Below are 12,965 nucleotides of genomic sequence, written 5' to 3'. Positions count from 1 at the left end.
TTACTGCTGATTTCGCTCGCGGGATCGTTGGAGCACGTTGGCGGACTCTGAGAGTCGAGGAGGATGGGGGATGGGCTTCGCTGACCCGCAATCGATCTTGGACTTCGAATGGCCACCTCGGGAGTGTTATAAAGGTCAGTATCTGCAAAATAGCTCGAGCGGTATGTGAAGGGGATTCTCCACTGACCGCGTGGTGTTTGCACGTCTTAATCGCGTTGCGCAGTCGAAGGGCTGGTCAGCGGCCCAGTTGGGCCTTCGCAAGCCCGCCGCTGGTCGGACACCACTCTGCCACGGATCGATCTAGAGCAACCACCAACGATCCTAAAATTTTTCTGAATCACTCAGGAGCATTGTAAGTACCTGAAGATCAATCGCCATTGATGAACAAAATTTTGCAGGCCTTTGTTGTCGAGAGCAATCGATAAACAGATGGCTGTGTGCTTCAAAGCGCAGCGTCAGCTGGTGCCGGCGAGGGCCACCGCGAAGTCACGCCGCTGCGGCTGCAAGGATGCACTCGATTGCCTGAACATCCCAGACTGCTCGCTCGCAGTGGGCACATACATGCGGATGAAGGTCTCGACGAGCCTCATACTGGCTGCTGCAGGCGCTGTATGTGGATTTTGTCCTCGGAGTGGTGGCTCTCGTGCAACCGAGCGGCCTCCAACTACTGATGCTGGTGTTGGTGCTGCCGGCGGTGGACTTCGTGTCCTCTACACCGAAGTCAGGGCTGTCGGAACAGGCTCAAGGCAAGCACACATCGAACAACTCGCACCTCAGGACACAAATGATCCACCTGAGGAGTCGTGGCTATTAACGACGAGGCGGGCGCGCAAGACGCAGCCTCCAGCGACGACAGACCACCAGAGCTACCGCGCTCCCACGACACCATCGAAACCACTACGTCGCTCACCAGGCGCGTGGACGAGCGTCCTCAGTCGCGACATTTCAAAGGACGTGGAGACGTCGACATCAACGATGACAGAGGGATATGGCGGTGCGATAGCGGGTACGTATTGAAAGAAGTTGCTAAACCTTTTCCTAGCCTCCCTTTGCGCCCAGTGTAACCCGAACGATATCCTTTTCGACTCTTACTCACCGCACGATCCGCCGTCCCACCTCACGTTGATGTGCCATATCGACCAACAAGGCCATGAACGACTCGCTCCTACCGATAGCAACGGCACTGAGGACCTCGTGAGACGTGTCTCTTGGACACCTGGTGAAGAAGACACAGCGAGACTTTCTGTCTACTTCTGCCATCCCTATGTATCGGTAAATCGCTACTATAGAGGCCGGTCTAGAAATGGAACGAGACTGCGGGATCGTTCGAAGGTAGGAAAAAGGATAAGGTAAGCACTTTGGCATCAGACCGGAGGAGCTTGTGAGATACGCCTTGGACCACGCAAGGTGTTGCTAGCTTTCGAGAGATAGTAGCATCAGAGGCACAGGAGCATTCGACAGCCTTCATGATGCTGTCGGTTCCTTCACTTGGAGGATCATTGAAACCCAGCTCAAACTTCACTTCACCTGGAAGCACTTATGTCTCGTACAGCAAACACCTTTACACATATTTAGACCACACACAAGGCGCGGACGAGAACTCCACCACATATCGGAATCCAACCCACACAGTACCATCAGCCACTGGAAGTTTACCAGGTGAAGATGTCCCAGACATCAGAGCAAAAATATCGCAGCTGTGAGTGACGGTCCAGCAGGAAGGAAAGCTCTCACTGATCACAACCAGATGGCGCCCAAGTGGTTGATGAAGCAAGTCGACAAGATCAAGGAGAAGATCAAGGAGAAGTTCAAGAAGCGCTCCACAAGCCTATTGTCTATACAGGAGCCGCCATCACCTAAGCCTGCACTCCACCGCCACAGTGTCACCACAACCAGGGGCTACGGGTTCACATCAGAGCGTCGCTCCCAGCAAGACCAGCCTACTGAGCAATCGACTACTTCGTGCCAGTATTGCAAGAGCTAGAGAGGGAGGGGAGATGTTTCGAGAAAAGAGGATATCACATGGTTTGCGCTCGTTCGAACGCGGCCCGAAAGATGAGATCGCCTCGCAGCGCGCGGACATGGTGAACGGTATGATGCAGAAGTGAAGTCGAAGCAGACCTCCTTCGTATCCGGTCCGGAGCTCGTATATGCATACCGCTACGAAGCGGAGTCATACGACGAGGATACGAGGTGCATTTGAGCTACACTTCTCACTCTGCCATGAAAGACGTTAGCATCTTCGCGCTGGAGCAAAGACGTGACTCATTTAGGCTGAGTGTGCTCTGCGTATCGACATGCCTATCGGACATTGATGCACCGAGAATGTTCACAATGCGTATGGACTTCAGCACTCGTCTAGAGCAAGCTCTCCGCACTCGTCGCGATCGAGCGACACAAAGACTGGGTCTGGCGCGAGTACAACATCAGATTGTGTCACTGCCCAGCAGCTCTTGCGGTTGACATAAAGTAGGAAGGGTCGAACGTGGCAGGTAGGTACCAGAGGCGTTTCATCACTTCGTCCCTTTTCTTCATCCAAATTGGCTCAGCCCCCCGCCCAGAATGGCTCTTAGCGCTCCTCTCGTGTTAACTCCAGGTTCTATGCCTCCATTTGCGGTTCCTCTGCAATCGATCCTTCCTGTGGTCTCCGGCCGAGTCAGAGAGTTGCCCAACTGCGAAGTCGAACCCTTGAGCCAGAATGGGATCTGCAACATGTCTCTCCGTATGTATCACCAATTGTACTTCAAATTGTTACTGAAGTCGCATAGCCATTCATGAACGAGCCTTCGCGCTGGTCGATGCCATGACCGCGGGAGAGAAGTTCAATGCAACGTCTTCGTACCAGCCAAATATTGATCGCCTTGGTTTGCCGCCTCTCTGGGTAAGTCAATTGCTGAACCACCAGCTGGGAGATCTCAAGCTAATTGCAGCCTGCAGTTATGGAATGAAGGCCTTCACGGAGTCGCCAGTAGCGTTGGGGTGATCTTCGAGCCCAATGGCAGCTACTCCTACGCAACGTCTTTCCCTCAACCTATTCTCATGGCAGCAGCGTTTGATGATGACCTGATCCATGAAGTCGCCGAGACCATCAGTACCGAGATGAGAGCTTTTAGCAACGGCGGACATGCTGGTCTTGGAGTATTCACGCCCAACATCAATCCATTCAAAGATCCCCGTTGGGGCAGAGGAAAAGAAACCCCTGGAGAAGATCCATTCCGGGTCTCATCCTACACCCGAGCTCTACTGTCAGGATTAGAAACAAGTGACGTTTCTGAAGTGAAGAAGATGGTTGCCACTTGCAAGCACTACGGAGCCTACGATCTGGAGTACTGGCACGACACAAACCGCTTCATTTTCGACGCCAAAGTCACGACGCAGGACCTGGCCAATTACTACATGCCGTCTTTCGAGGCATGTGCCCGTGACATGCAAGCTGGATCCGTCATGTGCTCGTACAATGCTGTGAACGGGATTCCCAGCTGTGTCGATGAATGGCTCCTTACGGCCCTTTTGAAGATGCACTGGGGTTGGAACGCCTCTGACCATTTCGTAACGGGTGACTGCTTCACTCTAGATGCTGTCTTCAAAGGTCACAACTTCACAGATACCGCCGAAGAGACTGCCGCTGCTGCAATCAAGGCAGGTACCGACAACGACTGTGGAGCGTTCTATCCAACGTTCCTGCCAAATGCCACTAGTCAAGGACTGGTGGACATGGAATCTATCGACCGCGCAATTGCTCGTGCTTACGGAGCAATGATCAAAGTCGGATATTTTGACCCCCCTTCCCAGGACCCATACCGCTCTATCAACTGGACGGGCGTGAACACCAACAAAGCACAAGGCTTAGCTCGCAGGGCTGCCAGTGCCGGTATGACTCTTCTCAAGAACGTCAATCACACTTTGCCATTGAGAGGGAAGGACTCGGACGAGAAGTTGTCTCTTGCGCTTGTAGGGGACTGGGCAAATGCAACGAAGCAAATGCAAGGAGGCTACTCTGGAGTCGCCCCGTTCCTTCACTCTCCGTACGACGGTCTCCTGCAAGTCGAAGGGGTGGACGTCCAACTCGTGACAGATATCAACAACACGGCTCCTGCTCTGAAGGCAGCCCAATCCAGCGACGTCATCATTTACGTCGGAGGGATGGATGAGCTCGTCGAAGCCGAAGGCTTGGATCGCACAAGCATTGCTTGGAACACTACCCAGACTGCCTTGATCAATGCTCTCGCCGACTTGGAGAAGCCTTTTGTGCTTGTCCAGACTGGAGGAGGTCAGCTCGACGATAGTGCCTTCCTCTCCAATCCTAGCGTTGGAGCCATATTGTGGGCTGGATATCCAGGCCAGGATGGTGGCAATGCCATTGCAGACATTCTGTTTGGCAAGGTTGCACCCGCAGGCCGTCTACCTGTCACACAGTATCCGGCCAGCTACACTGAAGACATTCCAATGACCGATATGGCCCTACGTGCACACGCAAATAGCCCCGGCCGAACGTACAAGTGGTACACAGGTGAGGCGGTGTTGCCATATGGCTATGGACTCCACTACACGAACTTCAGCGTCAAGGCTTGGTCGAAGGGTCTCACAGGCCTCACTGTTAACCAGGTGGTCGATAGCTGTGGCTGCAGCGATATCACACACATCGACACATGTATCATTGGATACATCCAAGTTGCGGTCTCTAATACTGGCGATGTGTGCTCCGACTACTCTGCACTCTCCTTTGTCTCTGGCGAGTTTGGACCTGCGCCTCGTCCTATCAAGCAGTTGATTGCCTACAAGCGTCTGAAGGACATTGAGCCAGGCACTGTTGAGATTGCGAGCATGCCACTCACCCTGGGAGCACTGAGCCGTTGGGATGAGGGTGGTCGACGGATTTTCTATCCTGGGACGTACCGTATTGCCATTGATACGACCCCTGACAAAGCTAACTTCACCTTCGAAATTACTGGGGAGGAGAGGGTCTTGGAGACTTGGCCAGAGCAGCGTCAGTGATTCGCTTTGCGCTGTTTAGTGAAGAGAGACGCATGATCGCTTTGCGATTAGTGCTGGCTGTCTCGGGAGCCAGCATGCTGCCGCTGTTTTCTTGTATGTCAAGAAGCAGCATAAACGGTCTTGTTCTGAACAAAGAAACGCCTTCTGCTAAAACCCTTTTCGTCAAGACTGTTACTGGGCTTTCCCCCTTTCCCAAGCTTACACGTTGTCCCTTACTTATTATACACTTCCACGAATTACCTATACAGCCTCCAACCAGACACATGAAAAGAGAACAGAGCGAGATCCCCACGACTCCGTCTCCGGCTGCGTGGTGAAAGAGGTCCCCGCATGCCATCTTCCTTGCTGAGCGTAACAACATAACAGTCGATGCTCGTCCTGCCCGTGAAGACAACTCAATCCAGCGTATGCTCGGCTAGTCAGCCCTCCGCGACATTCACGATCTGCACAGTAGCGCCTAATCACATGGCAATGGAGGTGAAGAGGAGAACCATTCACCTACGACAGGATGAAAGAGGTGTCGATCGCTGGAGGAGGTCGGGGACTTCTATAACTACACTTCTGTTCTTCTTCCTACTGCTTCTTCCTTTCTCTCATCATACTGCGGACGTCCTCGACGAAACTTTTCACGAAGTCCGCCATCACCAAACGCCCAAACAACGAATCAACTCACCACTCTCAAATACTCGTCATGACTTCTCAGGACAAATCCGCTCTTCTGCAGCCAAAGGCCAAGATCTTCGATACCACCGCCATGGCCAAGACATTCGTCGCCGTTCCAGGACCAGAGACCACAGCAAAGGGCGCTACGGCTACGACCGCCCAAGTCAAAGCCGTTCCAACCAAGCCAGCTGTCGCTGCACGCAAGTCCAAGGAGAAATACAAGCGCAAAGCAACCCAGACCAAGCCTCAACTGGCCTGGGTCGCGGTGGTCGGGCCCAACGGCAAAGTCATCTACAACGTCTTCGCACGTCACGAAGACGAAGACCCGCCAGGCACCAAGCGAAAACTTCCTCCCCGGAAATACGGGGTCACTTGGAATGACTTGAAGTACCGCAACAGCACGGTCAACGCCAGTGAAGTAGAGAAGAACCTTAAGAAGCTCTTCGAGAGCCGCACCGTCGTCCTTCATGCCGTCACGCAGGACAAACTCGAATTCCAGTACGAGAAGGCGTTTGAGGTGGCTAAGGAGGTTGTTGACACGCAGAAGCTGTTCGCATACTTGCAGTCCGACGGGCAGCCGAAGCTTGCTTTGTGCGCAAAGGTGATCCTTGGCAAGATCGTCCAGGGAGGAGGCGATGGAGATCATTCTCCAGTCGAGGATGCGCAGACTGCACGCGAGTTGTTCGCTTTGAGCCTGAAATAGAGCGGCGATGCGAATAGTTTTACGATCAGGGGTAGAAAAGAATTGTGGAGCAGGCTACGCTTGAGACAGATTGTTGTGCTTTCTAGATTTGCTTTCGCGCATATGGTGAGGCTGGCCCTGTCACCCCCTTTTCGATACCCTATTCAATAAGATCACAGCTGCTTTTGAATGATTGGATCCGCGCGGTCAATGGCAAAGTGGTAGAGAAGTACTGCATGAAGATCTTCGCTGGCCGTACGGTTGTCATCCACCGTGGCATGGGAGAGATCTCCGCTTTCCGTTACGGGAAGCCATTCACAGGCACTCTCAGGGAGATCGACACTCAGATCTTCTTCTCATACATGCAGGTGGATGGAACTCCAGGTTTAGCTACGTTAGTGAAGGCGTTGTTGGGCAATAACATCCAGGGCGGCGGAAAGGGAAAGCATTCAAACGTGGAGGATGCGCAGTCGACTATGGAGCTGGCAAAGCTGAAGGAGGGTAACTTGAGCAATGGCAAGTAGGTCGGCGATGGAAAGTGGGTTTTGATCAGGAGTCGAAGAGGAGGGTGGAATCAGACACGCCAGAGATCAGCGCGTCCAGAGACTTGCTATTGCTGAAATGTGTCCGCTGCCATCAGTCCCACTTTCCAGGTCCTTTCAAATAGGAGTTCGCCGTTGAAAGAAGGTAAGCATACTAACTCGTGTGTCTCGTATACAAGTTTGAAAGTGGCAGTCCGGCTGCCAGTTGTGTCTGATTCCTTCGCGAAATTCTCCTGAACTGGTATGATCTCACTTGAGGCTGGCCAAGAGCCGTATCGCCACGTAATTTTTTGGGCCTTTAGATTCAGGCTATAATTCTGAAAGGAAATGTCTTATCGACCTTCGAAGAACTCTTCCCTCTGAAGTACAACTTTTCGACATCATGTCGTCTATGTTTGAATCCGACAAGCTAAGCTACCGCGCCTACGAGCCGCTGAATGACTTTGACACTCTTCACGCCATTCGCACCAATGCAGATGCCTTTCGCCAAGCATACTGGGATGACCCGGTACCACAATCTGTCGAAGATACGAACGCGTTCGCCACTCGAGTGCGGTCCAAGTACATTCTATTCGTGATAATCTACCTCAAATCGCTGGACCATGAGGAGGCTAAGAAAGATAACCCGATTGGATACATTGGCTTGTCCAAGCCAGAAGAGATGCAGACCATGCATAGGAACACCAGAGTCTCCATCAACATCGTACCCAACTACCAAGGCAAAGGCTACGGGACAGAAGCTATACAATGGTCACTCGGATGGGCATTTCGAGTTTATGGGATGCATCGTGTCATGCTTCGAGTGCACGAACGCAACCAGAAAGCCTTGAATCTGTACAGGAAGCTCGAGTTCCAAGAAGAGGGAATCTGGAGGGAGCATTTTTGGTACGAAGGCAGGTTCTGGGGTTGCATACAACTTGGTATGCTGGATCGGAAGTGGGAGGAGAAGCAGATGGTGAAGTGAGGGTACAGCCTAATAGTTTTAGCGCCTTGTTGTATGATTTCTCAGTGAGTTGCTCAAAGCACTCACATATCGATAGAAGGAAGTATGAGACAGCGGTAACACCTTCGATGAGTCTCGCCTTGTAAATCAATATCGTTGTATTGGCTAGTGAGTTTGTCTTTCTTCGGCGTTTGAGCTTCAAGAAACAAAGGGGTAGGCTGAGAGGATGCCTTGCCTTTGTTGGAAACTACCTAACTTGTGATCTTAATCTCCATTTCTCGCTCAGCTCCTTCACACTTCGTACTCTATTATCTTGGATGCAGCCTTCTCGTCGAGAAGCTTGCGAAGCTTAGACAGTACAAGACTTGTCGCGACGCAAATCCAACATGTTGCACTATACGCCTCATCGTGCGGGTTCCAGAGAAGTCGAATCGATAACAGGTGCAGGCACCAGTCAAAGGTGTGGCGAATTCGCAAGCCAAAAACCTGGTAGAACATGACCACGTGCCTCCTAGAGCAGACTCGGAAGCGAGTCTCTGGAGGTGAATGGAGTCTCCAATTCCTGAATCACAAGCGTCTCTTGCCGAGTTCGTGAATACTCAGCAACAACATTGTCGTCATCGAGTGAAAGGCGGACTAAGCGTCACTCGTTGTAGAGGCGCCTTCAAATAGTCCGCCTCCTCGTCTGTTTCAACTCTCAGACCGATTGGACATTACACAGCCTCGAACGCTCTTCAGTACACCCTTACAGCGACCCAATTTTTGGCATTGACTCTTCAACTGCAGCTTTCCAGCCTCAAGCAACACAACTCTGCTCGGAACTTCCCCTCAACGCGATCAAAGCGACCATGCCTCGTTCAAGATCCAACAACATCGACATGAGCGAGGCGCGGACCTGCTGGACGGCCTCATCAACGGCACCATCGAGATGGCCGCCGTTGACACACTATTCACACCTGCAATCAAGCCACCAAAGATCCCAATCACGGAGATACCCTGGAAGTGTCGCGGAACGCAGACGACCATTCGGTGGGATCGCGCTCCTGCTGGCGAGCCTCTGGGACTCGATGTCGAGTTCCAGAACTACAGATCTCACGGAAAGAAGTTCGAGCATCGCATTGGCTGGATCGGCATCGTCAACACGGCTGGAGAGGTCGTCTTCCACGCCTATCTGGCATACGACAACGTGCCAGGTGTGCAGAAGAGCTACCCTGGACCAGACTTCATGGTCGAAGCGCCAGACTTGCTTTTCAAGAACGGAGCGTTGTCGGCTCGCGAGGCGGAGAAGGCGATCAAGAAGCTCGTCAGCGGTCGCGAAATCATTGTGCACGACAAGACCCACGACGAGACTTGCTTCTTCCACGAGAAGGATGCTCTCAAGGCTTCGAATGGCGTCATGCTCGTCGACACGCAGCAGATGTACAGCCATCTCGCGCCGAACGGGCGACCAAGTCTGCGCCTGGCTTACTCGACCATGTTCGGCGACACTATCCAGGACGGTGCCCACAGCCCAGTGGAGGACGGACAAGCAGTTATGAGACTCCAACAGCTTGAGAATCCATACGATCGCGTCGCCGAAGCCGCGAAGCTCGCCTCTCAATCAACACCACTTCGCGCGACTCAGAAGCCTTTTGGTCGTCTGCAGCCATTCGCTGAGCCCGTGCTCGAAGACTTCATCAAGATCAAGCAGCCTCAGGGTAAATCGAAGCGCGACAAGAGACCGACTGGCGGCTTCACTCGAAACAGCAAGTACTAAGCCAGTGACACCGCCGTTCTCTCCTTCTCAGCTTCCTCGACCAACAGGATCGGTGGGAGAAAGGAAACGCAGGCTGGCCCACGATTACTTCGGCAGTATCAAGCGCCGTCAGTCAGCCAGAGCCGGATCAGGCTGTTCCGTATGCCCCCCTCGAAAATGAGTTTCTACCGCGTGGATGGAGGACGCGAGGTTTGGTTGTACTGCTGGTGGTTTCCTCGGATGATTAACAGGACCCTCGACGATATTTGTTTTTTCACGAACTTGGCGATACAGTGGTTTCTTTGGATTCAGAAGAAGGATGTTTATGTTTTTGCGAGACAGTCTTTTGGACCACGGGTCGTTGAAGTATCCTGTTAGTCCACAAAGTCACATAGACGTTTAGAGAATTGTGCATTAAAGCAATTGTCCCACTCTCCTAGCTATGATCTATGTCCTGAGATACTTGTTTGCACCACTGGAGCACCCGCTTTCTCACAAGGCATACTCGAAGTTCGGTCCACGATCGTCGTCCAAATATTCGTGTAGACCACCCTCACTTGTTTGTTCCATCGACTTTCGTTGATTCCTCCTCTTCAACAGCAACCAGAGCAGGCCGACACCGACGCAAGATAAGCTCTCTGGTGCAAGTGAGGTCGCATTGTCGGTGATATAGCGCGGTGCATCCGAAGCGGGATAGATCTGACTGGCCACAATGCCACTGATGTTGGCCAGGCAGACAAATAGGGGTAAGGCTGCCGAACGCTTGTAGTCTGGAGTAATGTTGTTTGAAACCCACGTCGTCAACACCTCGTTGTACGGATAGATACCAGCAGCGCACATGTACATTGCAAAGTACCCGGCGGCTTTGTTCGCTGTGCCCGCCACAATGGCGTAGCCGAGAACGCGTGGCAGACAGCAGACAAAGCTGATCAAGGCTCGCTTCCCAAGACGGTCGGAGATGGATGCCCAGGTAAACAGTGAGATTGCCGCCACGACATAGCAAGGAATGGAGACGTAGTTTGCCTGTAGGCTGGTGTATCCGAAGCCGGTCAGCAGGGTTGGGAGGAAGGTGCTCTGAGACAACTGTTAGTCGATGACTTGTTCGATTGGGAGTCGCCAGACTTACGAAACCGAATTGTGAGACTGTGTTGCCAAATTGTAAGATGGCCGCGAGATAGACCTGGGGATCTGTAAAAGCCTGAACAATATGGTGTGACTTGAACGAGTCGGTACTGCCTTGGTATGCAACGTTTCGTGCTCTTCGTGCTTGCATGATCGCTTTCTCCTCTGGAGTCAAGAACCACGCCTGCTCGGAGGACCTTGGTAGCGTGAACCAAGCTGCACTGCAAAGAGCCACAGAGACGGCCCCCTCGATGATGAAAAGCCATCTCCAAGCAGCGAGTCCAAGTTGGTTTCCCATTGTCTCGACTCCGTATGCGATCATTCCTCCGAAGGCACCGCTTAGAGCAGCGGACATGTAGAGTAGACAAATCCGTTTCGCACACTGTTGACGGTCCTAGATGGTTGAGATGACGAACGCTAACGAGGGAAAAAGGCCAGCCTCTGCAGCACCGAGGAGTAGTCGCATAGCAAGAGCTTGAGCGTAGTTGTGGATAAAGCCAGTACACAAGGTGACGACCGACCAGCAGACGAGCGCAACGGCCAGGACTCGATTAGCACCAAATCGTTTGACAGCAATGACCCAAGGAACTTCGAACACCACGTATGTCGCGTAGAAGACCGTGCTTATGTTGTTGAACTGGTTGCCATGAAGATGAAGTCCTTCCACCAGCCCGAAGACTTTGGCATTGCCTGTTGGTAGCCTCGTTAGTGGGCGACCGCAAGAAGAGCTTCGATAAAATTGCCGAACCTATATTGCTTCTATCCAAGTACGCTACCAGCATCAAGATCATCATCTGAGGATGTCAAACTTTCGCAGAGTACGGGCTTCCGCAGGCTTGTCGAAGTTGGCCAGACCTTCGATGCTGCCTTCCTGGCTGTCGACGACATTGTCGCCTTTCTGTGAAGCTTTTTCGTCGGCAATCATAGTAGATGGGACAGCATGCAGCTTGTTCAGAACAATACGACTTCAAGTAACTTTGCTGTTGGTGTGAACGCTAGGTTATAGAGCTGTATGCTGTGGATGCATGCGTACTTGTCGAATATCTCCGTGGATCTATACCTTCATCCTTTCGCCACCCCATCATGCACTGTGGTTGGCATAAGCATGGCTTATCTAGAACTCAATGGGCATCATGCTTTTGACCAGGCCGGCCTATCTGGTGGCGGGCAAGAAGGCTTCCTTCGATATCGATCGATTCCATTTCGGCAGAATCTATCATACAATCTGATCTTTCATCGACTGAGGTGTAGGTCGAGCCGTCGCAAAGCTCTGTCGCTCTTCTAGAGTCTCCCAATAGTGTTTGAGCTGAGGATAGGTTGTCTGCCATTGATGATCTGGCCAACGCACGTTGAGCCAACCCAGCATGCTCACTGCTGCAAGATCTGCAAGGCTCAATTTGTCTCCGATCAGATACTTGCTTCCATTGCTACGGTCAACCCACGTGGCCAATGCCCGCAAGCCGCCTTCAGCCTTACGCATTTGCCTGCACGTCTGTTGTTAATGTCTGCATGTTCTCAGCGAGCTTCATTTACCACGCCGTTCTTACCTGGCGGTCCAAGGGGCACTCTGCTTTTCCGGCTCCCGGTGTCTCTCTCAAAATGCTAAGACCAGAGCATCGCAAATGCCGTCACAAACCACCTCGACCTGTCTTGCGAACAGCTTGCCATCCAAGTCTTCCGGCAGCATCGAAGTTGATGGATACTTTGCTTCCAGCCACTCGAGTATATAGTGCGATTCGTAGATTGCAGTCTTGCCATCATCGAGTATCAACACTGGCAGTTTCTCAAGTGGATTGTATTGCGGCGTCTGAGTCGTCGAGTCCCATGGCACTTCAGTTTGCAGTGTAAACGGGAGGCCTTTCTCCGCCAACGCCACTCGGACTTTCTTTGCGTACGGTGATGGCGTTGCGCTGATGAGAGTCCACATTGTATCACAACAAGTTTGTTTTTTAAAAAGATGCCAGAGTCTTGCAATACTCTCCTCAACCAAAGGACAGTGTCGATTAGCAAGGAAAGACTGAAGATGCTGGATCTGGTCGTGCACTCTGGCCTATCGTGATCTGCGCATCCTTTTAAACTCTATTTGGACCACACCTGTATTTCAAATACACAGCTCCACCTACCATCTATCAAACCCTTGTATAGCTGAGCAGAGAGCCTTTGTCGAGCCACAAAAAGCTCGTCATGACGATCCACTGAAGCACTTGACGGCCAAGCGAGACCTCGACTTGAGCGTTGGCACGGAGCGAAGATGTATCTACGACATAGGAAGGACCCTGAGAC

General features: G+C 52.2%; 4 protein-coding genes across 4 annotated transcripts; 3 read left to right on the top strand and 1 right to left on the bottom strand.

Annotated features, from left to right (window-relative positions):
- Positions 1 to 429: 429 nt before the first annotated feature.
- M409DRAFT_49285 (uncharacterized protein) lies at positions 430 to 1,984 on the top strand (the record flags this gene model as incomplete). Its single annotated transcript, XM_033811196.1, has 4 exons — positions 430 to 1,006; positions 1,043 to 1,272; positions 1,302 to 1,349; positions 1,748 to 1,984. The coding sequence occupies 4 exons, from the start codon at positions 430 to 432 to the stop codon at positions 1,982 to 1,984; spliced, it is 1,092 nt and encodes a 363-aa protein (XP_033673639.1).
- A 617-nt stretch (positions 1,985 to 2,601) lies between these two features.
- On the top strand, positions 2,602 to 4,995 carry M409DRAFT_35362 (glycoside hydrolase family 3 protein; the record flags this gene model as incomplete). Its single annotated transcript, XM_033810382.1, has 3 exons — positions 2,602 to 2,722; positions 2,769 to 2,881; positions 2,938 to 4,995. 3 exons carry the CDS (start codon positions 2,602 to 2,604, stop codon positions 4,993 to 4,995), a joined length of 2,292 nt encoding a protein of 763 aa, XP_033673638.1.
- A 2,269-nt stretch (positions 4,996 to 7,264) lies between these two features.
- On the top strand, positions 7,265 to 7,846 carry M409DRAFT_16713 (uncharacterized protein; the record flags this gene model as incomplete). Its single annotated transcript, XM_033803736.1, has 1 exon — positions 7,265 to 7,846. The coding sequence occupies one exon, from the start codon at positions 7,265 to 7,267 to the stop codon at positions 7,844 to 7,846; it is 582 nt and encodes a 193-aa protein (XP_033673637.1).
- Positions 7,847 to 10,052: 2,206 nt separating this feature from the next.
- M409DRAFT_62457 (uncharacterized protein) lies at positions 10,053 to 11,473 on the bottom strand (the record flags this gene model as incomplete). Its single annotated transcript, XM_033815185.1, has 4 exons — positions 10,053 to 10,634; positions 10,687 to 11,064; positions 11,095 to 11,372; positions 11,431 to 11,473. The coding sequence occupies 4 exons, from the start codon at positions 11,471 to 11,473 to the stop codon at positions 10,053 to 10,055; spliced, it is 1,281 nt and encodes a 426-aa protein (XP_033673636.1).
- Positions 11,474 to 12,965: the final 1,492 nt, after the last annotated feature.

Source organism: Zasmidium cellare (genome assembly GCF_010093935.1).
Source record: "Zasmidium cellare ATCC 36951 unplaced genomic scaffold M409scaffold_2, whole genome shotgun sequence".
Lineage (NCBI taxonomy): Eukaryota > Fungi > Ascomycota > Dothideomycetes > Mycosphaerellales > Mycosphaerellaceae > Zasmidium > Zasmidium cellare.
This window is presented reverse-complemented; position numbering and strand designations above follow the sequence as displayed.